The sequence below is a fragment of the Theileria equi genome (assembly GCF_000342415.1).
Source record: "Theileria equi strain WA chromosome 4 map unlocalized gcontig_1105316255041, whole genome shotgun sequence".
Taxonomy (NCBI): Eukaryota; Apicomplexa; class Aconoidasida; order Piroplasmida; family Theileriidae; genus Theileria; species Theileria equi.
Window position 1 is genome coordinate 628,939 of NW_004668225.1, and position 23,088 is coordinate 652,026.

At 40.1% G+C, this 23,088-nt stretch overlaps 10 protein-coding genes across 10 annotated transcripts, besides 1 other annotated feature; 6 read left to right on the plus strand and 4 right to left on the minus strand.

Moving 5' to 3' along the window:
• Positions 1-233: 233 nt before the first annotated feature.
• Positions 234-1,778, plus strand: BEWA_047600 (hypothetical protein; the record flags this gene model as incomplete). The annotated part of the gene is made up of 1 exon (XM_004831690.1): positions 234-1,778. One exon carries the CDS (start codon positions 234-236, stop codon positions 1,776-1,778), a length of 1,545 nt encoding a protein of 514 aa, XP_004831747.1.
• Positions 1,779-2,129: 351 nt separating this feature from the next.
• On the minus strand, positions 2,130-3,968 carry BEWA_047610 (hypothetical protein; the record flags this gene model as incomplete). Its single annotated transcript, XM_004831691.1, has 1 exon — positions 2,130-3,968. The coding sequence occupies one exon, from the start codon at positions 3,966-3,968 to the stop codon at positions 2,130-2,132; it is 1,839 nt and encodes a 612-aa protein (XP_004831748.1).
• Positions 3,969-4,064: 96 nt separating this feature from the next.
• On the plus strand, positions 4,065-5,964 carry BEWA_047620 (membrane protein, hypothetical; the record flags this gene model as incomplete). The annotated part of the gene is made up of 5 exons (XM_004831692.1): positions 4,065-5,154; positions 5,189-5,344; positions 5,378-5,616; positions 5,655-5,735; positions 5,769-5,964. Exons 1-5 carry the CDS (start codon positions 4,111-4,113, stop codon positions 5,962-5,964), a joined length of 1,716 nt encoding a protein of 571 aa, XP_004831749.1. The 5' UTR covers positions 4,065-4,110.
• Positions 4,160-4,180: a sequence feature (GC_rich).
• A 380-nt stretch (positions 5,965-6,344) lies between the features above and the next one.
• On the plus strand, positions 6,345-12,077 carry BEWA_047630 (hypothetical protein; the record flags this gene model as incomplete). Its single annotated transcript, XM_004831693.1, has 1 exon — positions 6,345-12,077. One exon carries the CDS (start codon positions 6,345-6,347, stop codon positions 12,075-12,077), a length of 5,733 nt encoding a protein of 1,910 aa, XP_004831750.1.
• A 35-nt stretch (positions 12,078-12,112) lies between these two features.
• Positions 12,113-13,516, minus strand: BEWA_047640 (hypothetical protein; the record flags this gene model as incomplete). The annotated part of the gene is made up of 1 exon (XM_004831694.1): positions 12,113-13,516. The coding sequence occupies one exon, from the start codon at positions 13,514-13,516 to the stop codon at positions 12,113-12,115; it is 1,404 nt and encodes a 467-aa protein (XP_004831751.1).
• A 394-nt stretch (positions 13,517-13,910) lies between these two features.
• Positions 13,911-14,849, plus strand: BEWA_047650 (hypothetical protein). The gene has a single exon (XM_004831695.1). The coding sequence runs from the start codon at positions 13,998-14,000 to the stop codon at positions 14,823-14,825; it is 828 nt and encodes a 275-aa protein (XP_004831752.1). The 5' UTR covers positions 13,911-13,997; the 3' UTR covers positions 14,826-14,849.
• Positions 14,850-15,770: 921 nt separating this feature from the next.
• On the plus strand, positions 15,771-17,141 carry BEWA_047660 (hypothetical protein; the record flags this gene model as incomplete). The annotated part of the gene is made up of 1 exon (XM_004831696.1): positions 15,771-17,141. The coding sequence occupies one exon, from the start codon at positions 15,771-15,773 to the stop codon at positions 17,139-17,141; it is 1,371 nt and encodes a 456-aa protein (XP_004831753.1).
• A 433-nt stretch (positions 17,142-17,574) lies between these two features.
• BEWA_047670 (hypothetical protein) lies at positions 17,575-18,813 on the minus strand (the record flags this gene model as incomplete). The annotated part of the gene is made up of 1 exon (XM_004831697.1): positions 17,575-18,813. The coding sequence occupies one exon, from the start codon at positions 18,811-18,813 to the stop codon at positions 17,575-17,577; it is 1,239 nt and encodes a 412-aa protein (XP_004831754.1).
• A 1,444-nt stretch (positions 18,814-20,257) lies between these two features.
• Positions 20,258-21,403, plus strand: BEWA_047680 (signal peptide containing protein; the record flags this gene model as incomplete). Its single annotated transcript, XM_004831698.1, has 1 exon — positions 20,258-21,403. One exon carries the CDS (start codon positions 20,258-20,260, stop codon positions 21,401-21,403), a length of 1,146 nt encoding a protein of 381 aa, XP_004831755.1.
• An 89-nt stretch (positions 21,404-21,492) lies between these two features.
• Positions 21,493-22,728, minus strand: BEWA_047690 (hypothetical protein; the record flags this gene model as incomplete). Its single annotated transcript, XM_004831699.1, has 1 exon — positions 21,493-22,728. The coding sequence occupies one exon, from the start codon at positions 22,726-22,728 to the stop codon at positions 21,493-21,495; it is 1,236 nt and encodes a 411-aa protein (XP_004831756.1).
• Between the last annotated feature and the right edge of the window lie 360 nt (positions 22,729-23,088).

Sequence of the window (23,088 nt, forward strand, 5' to 3'; positions counted from 1 at the left end):
GGAGTGTAATGGATAAAGCCATTATAATATGGTCGAAGATATTGCTTGGACTATCAGACAGATGGTTAGAGATGACACTGAATGGGGAGAAGTTCCTCTTGACAAATCTGCATGCAGATGTAAAAAAGTTCTATACAAGACTATCAAAGTGTAGTTGAGATCTTTAGACAGTGTGTTAATAGAATAAAGTTTCTATAAAACCAAAGTGTGTATTGTACAAAGGTTTAGAAAGGATGACTAACAGTGGAGTAGATTTGGATATTGATCCTAAAAAGAAGGATAACCCGGGAAGTGGTATAAAAGGAGACGTAAAGGATGATCATCCACAGGGGTATAAAAGATATGAATACAAAAAATCTAGTAAACCGCTCGAAATAACAGGATTTAAGTATGATAAGCACAAACTATTAAATCTAATTTCAATCAGTGGTATACAAATCACCAAGGTTGTAACCTACTTTGATAAAAAGGGTAATAAGCTCTTAGTTATTCATGTGGAAGCAAGTAAAGAACATTACTATTATACAAACATTAGTGATGGGCCTGTGAACGGTGAGACTAAGTTTGATAGTTTTGTAACTGTGGGCAAAAATGCACTCAATGAAAATTCTGAAATCAAGACGATTCTAAAAATGGTAGAAAATGGTGAAAGACCTAAGCCAGAGGAAGTACCTAATCTTAAGAGTAAACTCAGGGATCTTAGTGAGAATCTCATTATCAATCTAAATGAAGCTGAAAAGTCGTCTGTTTCATTTGGCAAATATAATGCCGGTGAGAAGAAAGAAATTCATTTTGACAAAAAGATTAGTACTGACTTTAGTTATATAATCCATTGTTATGGATTAACGGACTTTACTGTCACTAGCATTAAAACAAAAACCGGAGATATACCTTCAGGAATAATTCCCACAAAGAGAATCAGAAAATTAAAGGTTTTCTACAACGGTGACCCGAAAGATAGCGAACCTCTCCTAATTTACTTTCTAGAGAGCAGTGGAACTAACAAATGGATATGTCAATATTATGGAGATACTGACTGGGAAAACGTGAATAGTAGAGATGGAATCCCAGCAAATGATAATGATGACAAGAAGATTAAGAATCTTTTAGAGAACATAGCTATTCCTAATGTTGACCTAGATCTTTCTAAGTCAGGTTCCACGTATAAGCCCAGTAAAAACAATTTATATTTCAAGGTTTCTAAAACCCAGAATCCTCCTAAATCCGGTATCTTCCAATTCAAACATACTGAACAAAAAAACAAAGTGTTTAAAATTACCAAACTTGATTATGACCACGACCTACTCACAGGTATAAAATGTGATAAAGATTTAGTTAGTGTTTCTGCTTATTACCTCGGAGATACTCCTAAACCAGATCAACTTATGATGGTTGAGCTGGTATGTGGTGATGGGAACTACATCTATTTTAAAAGGAATAATAGTCCATATATATGGACGAAAATTCCGGATCAAGAGAATAAATTGGAAAACCAACAACTTGACGATAAGATCAAGGAGTTGAATAAAGAATATCTTGATGCCTCCAAAACTGAAGATGATGACTCTGGATCAACACAAAATTTTCACAATTATGAATCTGGAGGAACAGAAGATCCAGAGACATCCATTTATTCTGCTACCCCTTCTTCACAATCATCATCATCTTCTGGTGTTTCTGGCGCTGTAATTGGAGGAATAGTGGGTGGTATACTAGGACTTGCAGTTTTTGCCTTTTTAGCATGGAAGGGAGTAGCCAGGATGAGGTCACGCGTATAGTATGTGCCAATGAATATATGCCCTGTGACGCCCCTTCCGTCATTACATGTTCATCTTTTTATTCATATGAAACGTTCATGTGATTAATACAGTACTACGGACTGTTGCTAATTTTTGGGTTAATGTTATTCCTACATTCCCTCGTCAACCCAAATCAGGTTCCAGATGCATTACTAATGCTCTCTCATTCTTCCTTTATAAATGGTCTAATACTCGAACATCACTAATCAGTATGGAGCATCAATACTGGAAGCAAGTGCATGCAGACATGCTTCCACCGGAACATGAGCTAAAATAAACGACAATACTGACATTACCTCATACCTGAAAAATTAGAGTTCCCACGGGGAACTAGTAGAGTGGGTGTGTGGATATAGGAACAGGTTTGTGTTCCAAGCGGTCCATGTGCGATATGATTAAATAGTTGGCCTTGGGAAAGAGTTCAAGGGAGAACCTTTCTCGGCATACTCGGAATGTTTCGTGTGTCTTGGCGTATATGAAATACTCTGGGACGTAGCGTGCGTAAATGGGTTTTAGACATTCCCCCTTTTCGTACCAGATCTTCAGCTTTTTGCAAATTTTGCCATGGTCATATCTTCTTCTCTCATTGAGGGCTTCCACAATTTTCTTGTCCATCTCTGCGAGTGTGTTTAGGTTGGTGAAGATGATTTTAAAGACGATTGCGTGGACCTTGAGCACCACGAGTGCCAAATCTTCCGTTATGAAAATGCGCTTATCGTATGTATTCATTGCGTCTATAAAGGTGTTTACCGTAAGGAGGTCAGAAATGTCAATGTTTCTAAACTCTTTGATCCGCTCGTAAGTATGGTTCTTGCAAATGTGATCCGCCACAATGCTCGCTGCATGCATGCCATTTAGGGTAATGTTTCTGGGACTAATAGGCATCAACTTCATGCCAAAGGTCGAGTAGACGAGGTCTATAAAGCAGTCGTAGACGAATTTCGGGGCGCTTGTGCGTATGGGACCGCTACAGCCGAGGGAGTGGTGCCTGCTAACCTTCCGAAGCAACTTGGCGGCCAGGGACAGACTCTTTTCGGCCAAGCCGTAGACCTTGACATTGGCATGCGAGTCTGCGTCGCACACTTTGTTAAAGACTGGAAAGTACTCTTCAAATGCGAGCATGCACTTGAGGAAGAGATCCGATATCCCAATGTCACACGGGTACCAGTTCTCCACTTTTTCATTTTCCAGCACCTTGGTCTCCTCCCTTTCCTTCTTTGGACTCTGAACATTCCTTTTAATCTCCCTCGCAATCTTCTTCCTGGAGACCTTGTGCTCCAGGTCCCGGTTCCTCAGCCTGTGGATGTAAATGAGGGCGGACTTTACTACACTTCGAATGGGTTTATTCTCTGGTGGAATTTGATGGTAAAACTGGGCGATGGAGGTTGGGATGTTCGAGAGGTCGACTGTGCGATTTGCTTGGATGGAGAGCGAGGATATGCCGAGCAATACCTGCGCCAACCCGGAGGTGTTGTCCACGGGATTCTCCCTGTAGGACTCGTCTCTGACGACCGATTTCACAAGCTCCAAGTTCGCCTGAATGTCCTCAGGGGTCACAAAGTCCAGAATGGACTCGATGCTGTCCCTGGACGAGATCCTCCTCTGTATCGGCGTCAACGTCTTCCAGAGCAGCCCCTTGAACGGAGCGCCTCTGCAGCGCAGGGAATCATCCTCCTCCATGGAGGCGCTCAGGGAGACACCCAGAGACGCGCCGCCTGCACATTTCCCTTGAAAATCCTCGAGAATCGCCAGCATGTTGTGGCACGGGTGGAGCTTGCGGACGTCTCCCTTGAAGCGCGTGATGTAAGTGTGCAGGACGAGGGGCGCCAGGGCGGCCAGAAACGTCCTTCCAAAGACCTTGTAGGCCGGAATGTCCCTATCGTCCTCCTCTGCAGCCCTGAAAGCGCAGGGAGCCGCAGATGAGTGACCCAAGCCACCGGCAGGCCTCGACCGCCCGTCTTGGCCTGTAGAAATCCTGTAAACGCTCAGGAGGAAGCGTATGAACGGGTCGTCATTGTCTCCGCGGCAGTGGAGGACCAGCAGCGAGATACACTTGAGGTGGTAGGGGTCCGAGAGCCTGAGCAGCAGTCTGAGCATTCCCCGGTCCCTGTCCTTGCAAATGTCCTTCAGAACCTCAACAAACCAAAGCCTCGAGGATTCCCGGAACATTTCGCAGAGACTCGCCATTTTCCTCCCTCTGAGACGAAAATTCCCACTGCGAAGAAAACGACACCCACACCTCGACCCGCGCCAGTCGCAATTTTTCCTTCACGCCGCTCCACGCCACGATGAAGAAGATGTAGCGCGGATTATGCTTCCAGACCTTCGAGGTGCGCTCCTTGTCGTCGCGTTTGTGCTCTGCGGCCGGCCGCGCGCCGCGGAAGGCTTCAGGATGGGCAAGACGCCAGTAAAGTACAGTGTGAGGCTCCACAATAGCGCCATTGAGCAAAATGTTGGTGAGTTTGAGGCCAGGGAAGGGGACGAAGATGAAGATTCTACCGTGCCAAGGAAATGCCCGTGGCCCATCGACTTGACGAAATACGCAGACGGAGAGAGTTTGACGTACGAAGAGTTTTCGACTGTGCATAACATGGCGTTTGAGGTCAGAGAATTCCAGCTGCACGTCCCTCCAATCGCACACAATCCGCCGTCTCTGGACCCAAAGTTCACGAGGAATGACGCGTATTGCAAACTGAAAGGGAAAACACCAGACGGTAGACGCGCAAGCGCGTACATGAACGGGCCGATTGACTTGATGGACATGGTAAAACGGGGCGAAATGAACGACTTTAGACACAACTGCCATGGAACATCCACAGAGCCAGGAAAGTCGGTACTTTACACATGGATGCTGGAGAGGCCAGCAGATGTTTTCATCCTCAACTGGTCAGGTTTGGTAACGCTGGGATGCAGGGAGTACGTTGTAATTGCGGCCAGGATCCTCCTAAAGCTACCAAGTGTTGATGTGACTGATAGGAGGACGTTGCTGGAAGACATTGCCAACAATAACATTCCGGTATGGCTCTATGAAAGGTGTAGATATGCTATGGCGTATCTCGAGGAACCCACCGACTGGATCGCACTATTGAACTATTTTACGAGGAATCTGGAACAACTACCGACCACAGAAGCCCCCAAAGTTGACAAAGCCGGAGGGGACCTTGAATTTGTTAAAAATAACACGATAAACGGAGATCCGTTTAACCTTGTAGATTATTTGGCAATACCCAGATATAAATTGGGTCTAAAGGCAGACGAAATGTACTATTGGAGGAGAAGGAAACATAATGAAGACGACTGTTTATACGATCGAGAATCCAAGGTCCTTGGAGCCTTTAATGCTGAATTAACAAGAGTAGGTTGATTGATGGCACACTATAAACATTTAGATGCTTGATGAAGAAAGGATAGAAATGAGAAGAAACCAAGAATGGAAAAATCTCATAATGTATCGCACAAATTGCGCACATTTGCCAGAATCACAAAGGATACATCACGAGGCATTCAATCCTGCAATTATAGATGCCATAAATCATCACACACAGGTATGCTTATTTCTGGCCTAACAAAATTTACAGTTCTTTAAAATGCCAGTCTACCTGGTTTCAGATTTCGAGACGAGCTCCGAGGTGAGGCATCAAATGGAAGCCTTGGGCATCAAAATGAGCCCTTTATTGAAGGTGATTGGCTCAGAATCTGGGACCTTGGATACATCCATTTCAACTATTCGCGATTCGTTAAAAATTGATAGGAGAATTCCAATTCACTATTTTGACGATAGAATGAAGAACCTAGTCGCTGTATTGGGACACAGACAGTTTGTATTTATCATAAATTCACAATCTCTTCATTTAGTTTGAAACATGTGAGGACATATTTTGTAGACTGGGGAAGGTCAGACTATCAGGAAAAACTAGCAGCTCTTTATCATGACGGGTGAGTTTTTGGATGTAGTGATCAACTGCGCAGAATAAAGTACATAAAGACGACCAAGAACCTTGTGGAACTCATGTGTCAATTTACAACCCTTAGGGGAAGGGAATGGACACATGGATACAGGGTAGTGTTACCGAATGAAGAACATGCAAATTACATGACAAAGTGGAAAAACAAGTGGCATGAAGGCGATAAATCGTTTGGACCTAGAGACCTTCCAGTTATTTAATGGTAATTTGTAATTGCTTTCTAGTTTTTATTTGATGGTTTTATTCACAAACTCTAGATTTTGTCTATGAAACCTTAAGGATGAAGGGACTCGGTGGAAGTTGATGATTTGATAGAGCTTGAACTAATTTCTACTGACGTGAGTGTTGATTGTACTACTGAAGACTGTATTGATAGTTGTTCATCTTGTTCTGTGGATAGTATCTCTGACGGTGAGCTACTTGTGAGGGAGGATGAATGTATGGATGAGTAGGGAGTAAAGTACTAGTCTTCTCCCTTTGGTCGCATTGAGACTCTCATGGATCTCAGAGCTTTGAAAAGATTTTAAAAACGTGTAACATAGAAGGTTTGAAAGGATAATCCCCTTCTTATAATGGATGGATGAGTGGACCAGTTGTGAACATACGTAATAGATGTAACAGGAGGTGTAAGTGTAAAGGAGGAAGACAATTGACCACTTTGGTTAGAATTATAAAAGAAATTCCAGAATTTGGATATTGTACTCATGAAGCTAATGGAACTTCTAAGATCTCAAATGCTACTTGGAAGGGCGTAGAACTTGACAGAGTGGGTGGAGGTCTTCACCCATTTGAGGATTCCGCTTCGATTACTGTTTACTATCACTTCGTGCTAGATGGTAAACAGGCTTCTATAAACAAACCTCTTCTCATAAGATCTATAGACTCCAGGAAACAAACACATTGGTTTGAGAATGTCGGTCATTATGCCAATAAAAAATGGAAAAGGATTGATAAAGAAGCAGAATTTGAGAAATATCCTACAGAAGATAATTATGCTCAAGTTGGAAAATTTGAGGAAAAGCTAAAGGCGATTGCATGTAGATTGTTCGCATCTCATGGAATATATATTTCTCATGACAAAGAATACGCTCTAAGTTGTCCAATATGTAATCGACCAGTTAATGTCATAGTTAAAAATTACAATTCTGAATTACTTGGATATACAAAGTATGAATACAGTGGTGATATTTCGGATAAGTCCATACTAGTATACAAAGAGAACCAAATTACTTACAGGAGACAAAACAAAGGTTTCCCAGGTTATTACCTCCCTATCCAACTTGAGGAAGAAAATGTTGATAAAGTCTCTGTCTACTACTGGAGGGAAGATAAACAGCAAGAAAATCCTCTCTTACTACGAATAGAACTTGATAGCGGAATATCATACTGGCTTGAGAATATCAGTAAAGGTGAGAAAGATGGAAGTTATAAACATGAAAAATGGAATCCTATAGAGTATGCAGTATCTAAAACTTTCTCTACTGATACAAATGGCCTCAAGAAAAGACTCGATGCCCTCAATTGCATTTACAATAAGGTCGTTCAGATAAACGTTGGGAAATCAGATTGCCATAATACAAAGCATTATGTACACAAGGATAGAATTTATTATTCATATGGAGAAGAATTTGGGACATTTCCCGTCCTTTACTCGTATAAGTATTTACATACTGCAGGTACTAGAGAATCCTTGAACATATCAGAAATTAGTGTAGATGGCCAACAGCAGAAATTTGAGAATGGGTTACCTTTTAAGGATATCACAAGACTTACTATATATGTATCTCCATGCTCTTTGAATATCCCATTTCTAATTTGTGTAAAGTACAATAATAACACTCGTTACGAATGGTATGAAAGGACAGATACAAACGGAAACTGGAAGAAGCACACTAAGTTAGATAAACAAGCTCCTAAGAAGGATAAGAGTGATATTTTAAGCGTATTTAATGCTTTGATGAATAATTTAGGAATAAAAGACTGTAATGTACAGACAACTGCATCAGGCATAAAGCTTGATATTACTAAGACAGTCAAGGAAGGGAAGTTTTCTGATACTTACAATGATACTTCTGGTGGCAGAAAAGTTCCAATATTTTTAGCTAAATCAAGAGAGGAAATTGTACTTGGGTTTTTCAAGAACTTTCACAGACCTGCTACTAATGGTAAAACTTTTGTTGCAAATAGGGAATTGCAACTTGGAGGTGAAATAGGAAGAGGAACAGGTGGAAAGATACAGGGTATAGAGGATTTTCATGTATACTTTTGGGATGGTGAACCTACCAACCCAATCCTGATTGGAATTAAACAACAAAATAGAGATAGACCAAGGTACTATGGAAAATTTGCCCAAACTTGGATGAATGGACCAATAGACACTCTCGATGAACAACAAGCATTAGACCACCAAAACTGTATGGTGAACAATGCAATCCCTATTGATCTCAAGAATCCAACTAGCTCAGGGCTATTTCGATCAGGAAAAAGGCAATCTAGTTGTTTAAAGGATGTATTTATAACGCAAATTCAGCGATCTACTATTCTTCCAAAAGGAGCCAATGATTATAACACAGACGCTTATCAACTCTCAAATAATAAAAGAATATCTAGGGTTACTTATGATAATGAACCTACAAATATTGTTCCTCCATACGATGAAAAGGAACCCACACTTAATATTTACTACTGGAACAAAGATTTTGAGAAGGTACCATTGCTTATTGAGTTTAAACCTACTAATGGAAAACCGTCAACTTGGTACGAGAATCTTGGAAAAGAGAAATATAAGAAATGGGAAAATATACATGAAAATGTACACAAAATGTTTTATAGTCAGGATGACCAAAATTATCCCCAACTCATTGAGGGATTCACAGTGAAGTTAAATGAAGTTAATTGCGTAGTGAACCGAGTAGTCCAATTAGACATTTCACAAAAGAGTGGGAAATACTGTCATAGTGTCCATTCCGGACATAGCAAAAGAGTAAAAGTTTCTAAGGAGCAAGATGAAAAATATAAAGGTTTCATCGGATATGTGCATGAATCTGCGGTAACTAGCCAGGATACATTTTCAGTATCATCCATAACAAATAGTGCTGATTTACAGAGTTCAGATGTGCATTTTCCTCTCAATGTTTCAAGGGTTACAGTGTATTTTCCAGAGTGCAATCAGCATGCTCCAGTTATGATGTACATTCAAGAGAGTGGAGGAATGGAAAAGTGGCTAAAAAGAACAAAGGATAATAATAGATGGGAAAACGCCACCACTGAATTTAATAATAAAAACGGTGATACAAACAAAATCAAAAGGTTTTTAGAAACTATAAGGGATACAACAAATGCATGTAATACTCCTCCTCCAAACCCACATGTTTCATATTCTTTGAGACTACCTACTTCATTACCAGCTCCTGTAAAGGATATGGACGATAAATTAAGTTTAAATAATATCTTTGATGGCATAAAAGATATAGATATAGAGGAATTTATGCTAACACAAGATGAATATGAAGATGACGAAGTTATAGAGGAACAGGTAAAACATACCCTTGTTACTATTTCTCCTCTATCCATTCCTGTTGTGGCCCTTCCTGGTCCCATAGGTGTAGCTGCTACTCAGATAACATCTCCTAGTATCACCATTGATATAAGTCAGAAGCCTCCTGGTAATGGAGCAGAGTTAACTTATACACTAAAAGGTAGTACTGGAAAAGTTTACTTAGAGAAAGGAGAGTATCCATATGATTCAGGTTTTGATATGTTTACACACGAAGCATTAGCTGGACAACCTTTTACGGTTGAGAAGGTGATGTTTGGAAAAGAAGGCGAAATTGGAGATTTAAGACCAGAAAACGAAAAACCCATTACTAGTTACTCTGTATGGTACTGGAAAGAGGATAATGGGATGAGTAAGCCTCTTCTTGTAGAGACAGCTAATGAATATGGGACATATACCTACAGACATAGCAAAGATTGGAAGAGTTGGAACGCTCCTCATCACAAATACGACCCACTAGAAGGTGAGAAGCTTGAAACCGAACTGGATGACCTTAACTGTCAGCTTAACTATGGAGTTACCATGGATATATCTTATGAGAAGTATAAGGAAGGAAATTATTGTTGTAAGAATCATAGTAATAAAAAGGTTACAGTTAAGAATAATTCCATAAGTTCAAATGGTTCAAAACATATACAATACCACACTCACTCCATATCAAATGATGGAGATAAACTTGCTAAGATTAAGTACTATCTTCATGTGGACGTCAATAAGTTGAATAAAGAAAGAAAGCGTGTAATTACCAAAGGATTAGATTTCCCTATTGACTCTCCAGTGAACGTTTATGTATTCTACTGTAATCAGAATCCAGCATTAATATATATTAAAAAGAATGGTCGAAATGGAGCTGATAAGTGGTACAAAAGGAAAGATAAGAACGATCATATCAGTAGATGGGAAGAAGTATCTGGTCAACTCAATGATATAACATCTACAGATTTAGTTAATCTTGATTGTCAGAAACAGAGAAAGCTAGTTGATGTACTAAAAACAGTTGGGTGTCTTAACTTGGAGGAATGCTCTGGTGCACCCACTGTTAGTGGTCCTCAGAGCACTTCGGTAAATGTTGTTTCTGCTCCACAAGATCCTGAGGTAACAATCAAGTTCTCACAAAAGACATTGAGTCCATATTTAAATAATAACAAAGTGATAAAGATCACAGGATCTCCCTATCCTGGCGATGGATCTGACTTCCTAAAGTATGAATATGTTCTTCTCCCTAAGGAAAAATTCACACTTGTAAAAATAGAAGATGAAAGTGGTAATAATCTTCTAAAGAGAACCACAACAAAGGAGGTAATCTCAGTTTCTGGTTATTACTGGAATGGAAAGCTTGGTAAGGCTCTTCTGGTTGGGGTTGCTACTAAAGATGGTAAAACAAAATATTATAGAAACAGTAAAGGGAACACATGGGAATCTTATCCTAAAATAGAATCTGACAAAGAACCTACTAAGGAGGAGTTAGACTTTCTCAATTGTGAGATTAACGATGTCGTTCAAATAGATGTTAGTAAGACTTCTGATTACTGCCATAATGGACACAAGGATGGTTATAAGAAAATCTCTGTAAAGGAAGTAAATTATAGTGATCGACTTGGAAACTATACTGCTTATGAACATAGTCCAACTTCAGGGAGGCTCAACATATCTGGATTTAAAAATGGTCAAGATAGTATAAAGCTAGATATTTTACCAGTACCTATTAAGGATGCTGAGAAGGTCGTTGTTTATTTCTGCAAAGCTAATCTTGGAGATCCTCTACTAATCTATGTACCAGATAGTAAGAATGCAAAGAGATGGTTTAAGAAGTCAGATCCTGGTGAGAATTGCACAAAATGGGAATTTACATACGGTTTGCATGATAAAAGGGACACTGACCATATTTCCATACTAAACTTCTTGGATACTCTTGAAAGTAGATGTAAACCACCGCTTGTCACCGTGGATATTTATCAGAGAGGATATCCCAATTATAGGAACTTTATTTACGAAGATACAAATGTTCAGCCAGATAAACATAACATATTAGTTATACCAAATTCTAACCCACCAGGTGTACAGGGCTTCACTGGATATAAACATACTGTGGAGTATAGGTATACGTACTTCACCGTAAATGGTTTTAAATATAATTTGACAGGGGCCACTAACTTTGGACTATTACCCACCAACTACGTTACCTGTGTTTATGTCTTCTACTATACACCTCTGGACAGACAACCTAGGAAAGGTGATAATAGGGGCAGACCCCTTCTCATCAAGATTGTAACCATAGAGCCTACTTCAAAAACAAGGAAGGAAGAATACTATGAGAACAAAAGTTTAGATTATGATAAAAATGATAAATGGGGGAAATGGAGTCCTACGTTAAATCCTGTAGATTCAGGTGTTCTCCAAAGAAAGCTCCATCTCCTAAACTGCAAGCTAAACAATGCAGTTGTTATAGATGTTAGCAAGCAGGTTAATTACGATGCTTGTGAGAAAAATACTTTGGATGATAATCATGGTGAAAGAATGGAAGTTAAGAAGGAGGATCATAACGCCTCTCTGGGAAATTACAGCATTTACACTCACAAGCTAAAAGACGGTTTATCTGGAAAGTTTCATGTAACAGATTTTTTTAATGGTGGACAAAATTCATTACATGTCGGAGGAACTCCTGACATCCCAATTCTTGACGTGAGTGAGGTTAAAGTATATAGGTGTGATAAGGATGGGAAGTCTCTTTTGACATCTCTAATTAGCCTGCCCTAGGTGTAGGGGTTGTATTATATGTGCGTTATTAGTTCCTACCCTTCTTGACTCCTACGGATTTTCCGTAGGTTTTGGGGGCCTTCAGACCTTCTAGAAGCAGCGGTTCTTCTACGTTTTATTTTCTTCCTGATCCTTATTACTCGGTCGCGAGAGAATTCGAGTTCGTTTTCCACTTCTTCCTCTTCAAGAGGTTTTTCCTCTTTGTCGAGGTTTCCGAGGAACCTTTCGAAGATGTCTTCCAGCTTTTCTTCTGGTTCTCTTTCTTCAACTCCTCTTCTTCGATCATGAGTTACCGAATCTAAGGTGGTACGTAGTACTCTAGTCTGCATGTAGGCTCTGATTTTTATGGGCACCGCGATTTTCTCTAGGTGCTTTGCGTGGTATTTTGTGACCAATCCATCCCAAGAGTATACTATTGGAACGGTGCATGCTGGCATATTATGGATGCCGCATAATTCTTTTGCAAGGACATCGTATTTCCTTTGTTTATGAGATTCCGTATCTGAAACCTTAGTTGGACACGTGATTCCGACTTCGACTATAAATATCCTTTTATTTCTCCTGTCGTAGAGTTGGATATCAGGTCTATTGTTCGTTATCCTGGCGTCCGTCTTAACAGCAGTATCGATCCTAAGTTCATTTGTACCGTCAGTAACTGTCTCCTGCATCACATATCCTTTTATTTTCTTTCTTTTTATTAGATTGAACATGCGGCACAGGTGGAGAGATACACATTTCAGAACTTCGTTGTGTCGTCTGGTGTAATCAAAGGCTAGTTTACGTTCACAGCATGTGGCCAGGTGGTCTACAGTAGCTGTTGCTCCTTTGCAGTGTTTGCATTTATCATAGTTTCCCATGAAGATGTTTCTGTCTTGGAGAGCGCAGTAGGCTGCTTCGTCTCGGGCTGAGATGTTTCCATGTGTTAGCCAAAGTGCAGATTCCTTCCTATCAATTAGGTTGTCTCCATTCAGTTGTTTAAAGAATATAGGGTGACATCTCTTTTGTGAGAGTGAGTGGAACAGACTTCTCCTTTGCATCTCATTGATATTGTCATCTCCGATACGTAGTCCTCCATTGTTGACGTTTTCGTATTTGCGTCTAACAAATCCCTCTATGCGTGACATATGGGTGAGGTCTTCATTTTCGATTTGCATAATCAATGCTCGACGTGTGGATGTCTCACTGCCTTTTCTCAAGGTGTCCCAAAAAGTTAGCAACATCTTTTCAGATCTAAAGGTTGCTGATGCTAGTCCCCGTCCACATTGGTCTCTTTTAAGGTAGAGTCTTTCAGGGGATGCGTTTAGGTAATGTATCCTATGTTTGACCAATATTTTGCGGATGTCCAAGTCTAATGCCTCAAAATCATCCGGTAAAAGTCTTAGCAATCCAGTGTAGTAGTTCAGGAGGGACAAAGCAAACATATTTATTGCCTTGAACATGTTTCTCCCGTTCAGCTTGGTTTTTGCTAATTTTTCAACCCTTGCCAAAATTTCGGCTCGGATTTTTTCCCATGACTGTGAGATTTATGACATGAGTTCCACTCCTTGCGCAGTTTTGCTTATCAAGGTTCTGTTTGAGATTACCACTATGTATCCCTCCTTTTTTCCAAGTGGTAGAGTCGAAATCTTTTGGTGAAAAATATCGATTGTTAGATATTTCTTATTTTAGAGATATATTCTCTAAAACTTACCATTTAGGCTCTTTAACTACGATGAATAAGCATTGGAAGTCCATTCCGATAGAGATAACGGCAATGGCCATTTTCACGGTTATTCCAAAAAGTTAAACGGCACAGGCATCGATAAATGGTTAATTCCAAAAGGAACATTGTATTCTGACTCCAAAGAAGGACTCAGGACACGTAAACGACCAGAGGGTCGGGGAGTAACCATTAAAATCCAAAATTCGGCAACGTAAACAATGATTTCCGAGGAAAGGTCTCCTTTAGGCTCGTTGTTAAGCCGAGGGAACCTCCAGAGGAAGTCATCACACCTGAATAAAACAATAGGGGACGACAACGTCGGAATGCAAACTGCAGCGAGTGAAATCTCAACTTCACGAGCTGAAACGATAAAAGGTGTCACAAATCCAACATTAATATCAACAAGTGATGTAGCTGACAACAGGTCTACGTTATCCCTCGTTGAAGGGCAATGCCTACCTGAATCTAATCAAAAAATCTTTTCTAAATGGGTACGAGCTTGCGATCATACAGAGAGTAAACAGGGAAACATATTGCCTCTTAAAAAGCAACAAAAACATGATGATAATGGAAGAATAGGACCCAAACTACTCGTTAAACAAACTGGTACAACCTACCGTGCATCATTCCAAACTGACGACAAAGAGTTCAACAATGACATACTTGGCACTAGAAGACTTTATTATAATCTAGCTGACGTAAGGTTAGCGTTAACCCTGGACGAATTGCAATGTGGACCTGAATTTAATCGAAAAAACTTCTTCTTATATAAACAGGTGGCGACTTGTAAAACTACCCAGTGTAGACGGGGGATAAACATAACTTTTAAAAAGCAAGGCGGTAATAAAACTATGGCGCTTATAGTAATCGTTGAAGAACCAGTAAGTCTCTCTAGGAGATTCGCTGGAATCCTCAGTAAGAGGATAAACTCAAATGGTCAAGAAATCAAGGTCAGGTCGAAATACAATCGAAAAATCTTATTTATAAAGGCCTGTTCTGATTATTCCCCAAACCTACAGGAAACTGTAGTGTCTACAAGGGTGTAGGAACTAATCACGCACATATAACAATCCGGTACGTACGGGGTAGGTAATTTGTTGTTGCTGTCTCCAGGTTCACGATGAACAAGCTGTGCAGTTTAGCCCCTTTACCCAAGCGTTTTCACAACTGGCAGTTCTAATAAGAGTAGAGGGTATATAATAATCTATTAGAGGAGAATAGGGGACGTTATAGAAGGGAACAAAGTAGAAATCTCGTGCATGCAGATTATCCCCATGACAAGTCAATTCATCACATCTTCCCAGGAATTGCACCCTTCACAGCTACAATCTACTCTTAAAGCCCTAGAATCATTTTATAAAAATAATGTCCATCGAATGAATACATGGTAATGTTCAGAGAGTCTAACATAAAGGTATGGAGAACTGGGATCTGCGTGGATCTAGACTTTGGAAGAAATGGTACGGAATTGACATACGATAATGCCTCCGGGAATGTATAAAGTAGGTTCCATACTATGCTCATACTCTCTTTCACGGGTTGGAGTACTAATATCTGTGGTAAGCTCAACTTTCTCCTTTCCAACAGTTCTAGAACTTCCTCCAATGAGTGGTCATACTATGTCGACCCATCTCCCATTCATTTGCCTCTTTGCTCTTCTGGTTTCCTTCTAGACCTCTTTTCATACCACAACTCCAGACAGAGCAATTCAGTGAGTATAATAAGTACTCTCTGTAGTCTATTGTCTTTTGGGTCAGAATAGAAACTTGTATCTGTACCCCTTGTTTAGTCCTATAGTCTTCTGTCACGCCTATTATTTCTTGTTTACATAGTTATCACCATTCATCCATACTGGCTATTCTACTCACACCGGTTGAGACATAAATGGAGTACTACTATTATGGTGGCTATGGAAGAATGATTGAAGGATAGCATGGAGTTAGAGGTACTGTGAGGACTTAGTGTAGTATAGATGTGGATTAAAATGGAGGATGACTCATAGAAGTAAGGTGGATATAGATATTCATAGAGGCTATAATAGAGATGACAATGTTACATCTCAAGGCTTTACAAAATATTATATCAGCAAAGGTGTAAATGTCTTTATTACTATAGAGAATAGAGCAGATCTTAATAATTATAGATTGATAAAGCACTCTCTGGAACGTGGATACTCCATTGATACCATAAAAAATGGTGAATATCTTGCACTATTCAAACCTCCACCATCCAAAAAAACTACTGTAACAGTATTCTACTCTATATCTGATATAACTCATGAAAATCCACTCCTTGTTCAGTTTGGAGAGGGATACAATGGTTACTATACCACCACTGATAGCACGAATTGGAGCAAACAGAACGGTATAAATGAGAGTAATATCAAGAAGACCCTCGAAAAACTTAACTGCCAAAAGAACCAGTATCATGTTATAAAGATTTCGGAAGGGATAGGATACAGTTGTCCAAGCTGTAGTACCCAGCCAGTACTGGTATCTCCAGGTTCTTCATATTATACACACACCGTTTATGGCTACATTGGAGAGTTAAGAGATGGCGACATAGAACAAAGGGGAGTTACACTAACCGGAAGAATATCTAGTGTATATGTGTATTGGTCTAAATGGGAAACTCCTAAACCTCTTTTAATTAATATACAAGGATCCACTTGGTACCAAAGAACAGATCTTGTATCTAGTAAATGGACACCGGTATCTCAGCACATACCCAGGAATTTTTCCGACAAAACAAACATTTTGAGGATTCTCATTGGGTATTATTCTCCCACAGTTACCATAGACATTGGAGACGGGAAGGGTCTTTCTGAGAGTGGAAGTGGTACTACATATAAAGATCCTGGTTCTCAGGATAACCAAGAAACAATCAGTCTTAGAAGAGATGATGTAAAAGTGGATAAAAAAGGTACAGAATATATTGGATTTACTCATTTTGTTAGTAGCAAACCTGCTTTTATAGCTAGGGAGATTAAACATAATAGCAACACCCTAGAGGATGTAAAACCAAATTATCCTCTTGACAGTGTAACAGCCTTCTATTTTGGAGATGAACCTTCAGAAGAGAAGAAACTTTTATTAGTAGAGTTGAAAAAGTTTGACAAAACTTACAAGTACTATGAAAGGGCTAAAAAGGATGCACCTATATGGACAGAACTTATAAGAGGTGGAGAGGAAAATCGACAGCTTTATGGACCCTCTCTAAAGGAAGAACTCGAGAAACTAAAGAAGATAGCAGGTTATAGTACTGCAGGGGGCCTTGCTACTGCGGAAACCGTAAACTTTGCACTTGATACTGGATGGAGTATATTCAGAAGGGTAACCGCCATCTTCACTGCTGCCATATAGATCCCCTGACACCCTCTGGACCACTCTCTTGTTGGTATACTGGAGTGCTAGAGTCTTTAACCTTAATTCTTGGTATACAGTACTACTCGTTTTCTTATAAAGGTACATGTCTTGAGAGTACTTCTAGAGAGACTAACAAAGGTCCAGAGAAGAATGTTCAGAGTATTCATACATATCAGTACCCCATTAGACCAACTACTCAGTAGCAATTCACATCAACAAGATAACAATCTCAAAATAAATATTGAAAGATTTAACAGGAGTGAACAGACTTCAAGGGAATGCAAGGGACACTTCATGCATGTAAATAATTTGCTGTGATACAGATTTACTGGTTCTTCTTTCCTATAATATCTAGTAGGTGTTTGTAACTGGCACTTGTACTTGTCATTGTTTTACTACTTTCTAGACCCTTGAACATTCACAGTAGGGATTATATTAAGCGTACTACAACATCAAGGAAATACTTTTGGTAGACATGCCATCCTGCATAAGCGCCTCCACCCGTACCCAGAATTGAAGCACTGCTAGACCCTATAGTTATACCCAAACCAGAAGAACCTTCACCCTCAGAGTCCCATTCAGCTTCACTATCGCTAGAATCAGTATCATGTTCTTCAGATTTTCTTAGAACATCGAGGCCTTGCCCTATAGACGGGGATTGAGGATTGTCACTACATTGTTGATATTTGTGACAACTTAGTGCATTAATGAGCTGTTTGTATGTCTCACATTTTGTGTTATTACTTAAGACATTTGGTATTATGTCTTGGAGATCCTTTACTTCTGTCCACTCAATGTTGTCTTTAGAAGCGTTTTTCTTGAACCACCTATCCTGAATTGCCTGAGTTCCGCCTTCGATATATATGAGTGTTGGATTCGTTCCGCAGTAGAATGTATGTACAGCTTTTACATCAGGAATGGGAGATTTAATACGTCCTCTAATCTTGGAATTGCCATTATGATAAAACCTAATTCCTGATAATTTTGCTCCAGAATTAATCTCATGTTTGTAGCATGTGACAGGAGTAGGGTTGTTAGGATGTGTTTGGCAATAAATTTCTACAGGAGTAACAGTGACTTTCCCTGGACTTTTATTTTTCTCCTTTCCCTTATGTTTACTACAACAATATTTCTTTTTACCTCTTATATGAGTCTTATAATTAATTTTTCTAAGATACATTGTAACTGCATTGTGCTTTTCACAGGTTAGTCCATCCAGTTCTTTCTCAAGGGTTTTACCTTTGAGCTGAGAACTAGAAATTAGTGACTCCCAACTTAAGTTATCACTATCGCCATTGCTGGAATAATACTTATAGTTATCATTTTTGTACAACAATTCTATGAGAAGAGGTTTTTTCATGTTATCATCTCCGGACCAACACCATACTGCAAGATGCTGGATTTCACTGTTTGAGTCCATGCCAATATCTGGTAATGATATATCAGAGGATTCATATTGAACCTTACCAACTTTAAAAGAGTCTCCTTGGCTAATGCCATTTTTGGTATGTGTGAACTTCCAAAAGCCAGAGTTAGTAGGATTTTCTTCTTTTATTAGTTTAACCTGTTGGTTACTATCACCTCCATATGTAATAGACCCTAGTCCATATCCGCTATTTGGGGGCTTCTGACTTATTTCTATTGTAATACCATCTGAATGGGAAGTCATTCTGTATTACTGTCTAAGAGGATCAAGTTGTTAGTTCCCAGACGATCATTCATCCTCCCTCACAACTAGCTCACCGTCAGAGAGAGTATCCACAGAATGACAAGATGAACAAGTATCAACAGAGTCTTCAGTAGTACAATCAACACTCACGTCAGTAGAAATTAGTTCGTCTATCCAATCATTAACTTCCACCGAGTCCATAAATGTCTCAATGGACCATATGACCATACAGTTCTGCATGCAGGTTTGGTAGAGCTCATTACGATTGCACGATTCACCAGAAGAAAAGAGGAGATAAGGGAGGATGTCGGAGAAGAACTCCAAAAGATTTGTAAACCCACAAAATAGACTCTACGGAGATAATATTCATGTTTAGATACCATAACTGTCCATTATCTTGGAGATTCCTCGAGAAAGTTTTTGAGCACATTCCACCTACCCCTTTAAATACAGCGTTACATTTACCAGAAATTATCCAGAGAATAGGCATCAAAACTTTCCCGATTAATCTCCAAGATAATGGACATTAAAATGGCTCTGTATATCCCCGGAAAAAGGAGGCATCCGCTTTCACATTGGACGCAATGGATACTTGGTCATCCTCTAGAATGAACGCACTATTCGGTTACGAGATTACTAGAGGAAGAAGGATGAACAAAAGACACAATTTAAAACTCTACATGATGCTAAATGAGGATAATGCCTCTTTGATTGGATAACATTGTGGTTTCCAAAGGGGACCAATTGGTAGCAAAGAGAGTGGACCATTCGTCCAACTGAAGACTCCACCATGGAATGGATGATCTCTTACACATGAGCACGAGATTTCCGGATCCACTGACCATTCTTTTGGCTACACATTTCTTCCTCAGAGTAGGTAGAATAACATGGTAAGAATAAGGAAGCGACTCGTAGAGAAGAGACTAGTGATGCAATGGGCAATTACTTTACCACATTAAACTAAAAGCATAACCATAACATGATGTGACGAACTATGACCCATTTGGAGGCGTATATTCCGCAATAATCCACTCCATCGATGTCGAGGTATGGGGGACTGGATCTCTACATCCGGTCAGTGTCTAGGGCTCCATTCATACATAAACACTCCTTTAACATCAAATTACGACTATTGTAATGGATAGACCAAAATACCACTCTTGTCATTGCATCAAGAATCTACTTGTCTCCCCTCCTTCCTCCGCAAAAGTGAGTAGCCTAATTGACGCCTCGTCCCATAGATGGACTTATTTGACAGTTAAAGGCATCCATGGAGCCTTTGACGGCCGCTACTTGACCATTCCATATCTGTCACAAGATGGATGGGGCCTGATTTTGCATGCATAATTTGGAGCCAGAAAGAACACTTTAAATTTATCTAAAAATCGACATTTAGCACTGCAAACTGATAAAATTTACATCACAAAAAATCGCGCAAACAAACATGAACACTTTGATTCTTTTTCATTCATTCTTCTTTGCTCTTCTTCCACTATCAAAGTGTGGAGATGACGACGACAGGATTAACACCAGGGGAGCAATTGGCCATCAAACTCTCTATCGTGACGGCAAAGTTACTCTATCTGAAGAGTCTGGATTCACGATTGATTTGGACTCTCTGAATGGAGCAATTCACAAGACGTATGAATACTATGATGACGGCAACCACATCCTCCTGCTGACTCCACAAAGGGAGATTACCATTACGAAAATCGTCCATGCAAACTTTAACATTTGGAGCTGTGGAGAGGGAGAAGAGTTTGAGTATGCCAAGGTATACCTCAAGGATAATCAACCCGCCCTTGTGTTCATTGCCAAGAGTAAGGAATCCAAGGGAACCTGCAGATGGTACGCAAGAGATGGAGACCTTTGGAAATGTTGTATCCACTCATATGAAGACAAGATTGAGGAGCTCAAGGTGTTTTCAGAGTACAAGGGAGACATTACCCTCAACCTGGAGGACCAGACTGGTGACGACAAGCACACGATCTTTGGACTCACATTACTTGGAGCCTACACGAGATTGTACCATCCAAAGCCAGGATTCATCATCACTAAAGTTGATTACATGGGCCAAAACATCTGGAAGAGGGAGGCGGGTACTGAGGAAGGAGTAGTGACATGTAATCTCTACTTTAGGCGCGGTAAACCATCATTCTTCCTGATAATCGTTAGAGACAAGCTTGTAAAAAAATCTCTCTATTTCCTAAAGAGAGACGATGAAGTCTGGGAGAGTGTAACTTCTGCCGTCTTCAACGAAAATCTCTCGCGGGCCAGAAATGTGCAGCCCAGGGATGGATACCGTGAGAAAGACATAGAGACTAGAGACAAATATGAATCCTTCCCAGATAAATTAGAGGACAAGACCTTGACAACTCCAGCAAGGCCATGGTGGTTCGGGTGTCTGAATGCAGTGACTGGTGGTCTCCCAGAAGCTGCCCAAAACCTACTCTTTCCAGGCTCTGTAACTCAGACCGAACATGTAAACCAAGAACCTCCAGAGGTTAAAACAAACCAGCCCACCCAAAGCACCCCCTTTGAACGCCAAGAGACCATACCACACGTATTGAGGAGAAGAAGAAATGAATGAAACAAGACATCGCAACTAGATACATAAATTTATAGCCACACCTCTACATGGTAACAAAGCACTCATTCATACAACCATGCATGCACCCCTTAAAACATCACCAATAAGCTGGCAAATAAAATAGCATACTTAAAACCAAGACCCTCCATCCCATTAGCATCTTCCTTTCCCCGTAAATCCGCTTGAGGTTCCTTGTTGTCTGACTTTCTTGGCTGGGTCTTGAGTCTGTCGACTACACGACGTATTTCAACGAGAAAATCATCAACCCTTTTAACCGCATCAGTCCTAACATCGGCAATGTCCTTCCGAGCATCATTCTCATCTTTAACAGTCTTGGCAAAGTACTTTACACACTTGGAGTTTACATCTCCGTCAAGAGCATTATTATCTGCAAGCCCCTCTAGGACATCACGGCAGTCGGCAATGACAGCCAAATCCTCTTCCACAAGCGTCTTCTTGGCATCAATATGAGCCATGGCTGGGCCAACGACATCATCCAGTTTCTTCTTTATTGCTGCAACATCCTCATTTGCCCTTTTATGAGCCTCAGAGGTAGGATTTTGTGCTACAAGGGTCCCAAATTCGGCACAAAGTTTCCTTGCATCCTCAACCTTTGCGGTCAAGTTATCCTTTAAAACATCAAATTCCTGACAGAATCCTCTAACAACTCCGTGATACGTCCTAGATACCTCAATTATACGTGAGATGGTTATAGTTTTAACATCTTCTGTTCTAAAAGTGTCATAAAGGGGTAAATTTTCAGACCCCGGTACATTGGATGCATTTTTCCAAAATTCACCCACAATAGCATTTTGAACCATCGCCTTAGAAGCAACAAGGAGTGCAAATCTCGCTTCTATATTAGTATAAGTGTTTGCTAAATCATCACTTGCAGTTTGGTGCTGGTCTCTAGCCGTCGTTACAGAAGCTATTTTTGCATTGGCCTCATCATCACTAGCATCACCTGCCAAGAAGGTATCAATTTCAGCAATAGAATCAGAGATAGCTGTGGCAAGTTCCATGATCCTTACCTTTTCATCATCAAATGCAGTTGTAATTTCCGTTTTAATTGTTTCAATTTGAGTAACATCGGGTTCAAGGGGTGCAGAAGAGCTGGCAAACCTCTTGGCGTAAGCATCAGCAGCATTCGCCTTTTCTAACATCTCACTTCTATCATTTTTGGCCTTTTCAACACCCCTAGAAATGACCTCAAGCTCACCCTTTAGCGCCTCGAGTTGTTGAACTAAAGCGGGATCTGGAGCGGCAACAGATACCCTCATGAATGCAATGGTTGCAAGTATTCCCGGCAACAGTTTATAGTCCATGTTTAAAATTCCCCAGTTTATCTACAATGATAGGATAATGTGTTTATAAGTTTTAAATGATTGATTCTATCAGTGGAATATCAATAGTGAGTCGTGGTTACAAATGCTCTCGTGGAGCGTTGCATCACTTTTAACGTTCCAGAATGTTTACGGTACTCACGATGCATATACAATACGTGCAGATTATATGCATGTTTTATATATGTAAAATAATGCATGCATAACCCAACCACAATAGCTTTGTGCCAACCAACTAAAATGCAAACTGATACTTTTCGAAAAATAGCTCATAAATCTTGAAACTTACGAGAATGAAATTTAAGCATGTACTAGAACTAGAAAATCTGCATGGATTTGACG

Bases quoted from the DNA above. Each gene is read 5' to 3' on its own strand.
- BEWA_047650 (XM_004831695.1), top strand. From the start codon at position 13,998: ATGATTTCCGAGGAAAGGTCTCCTTTAGGCTCGTTGTTAAGCCGAGGG.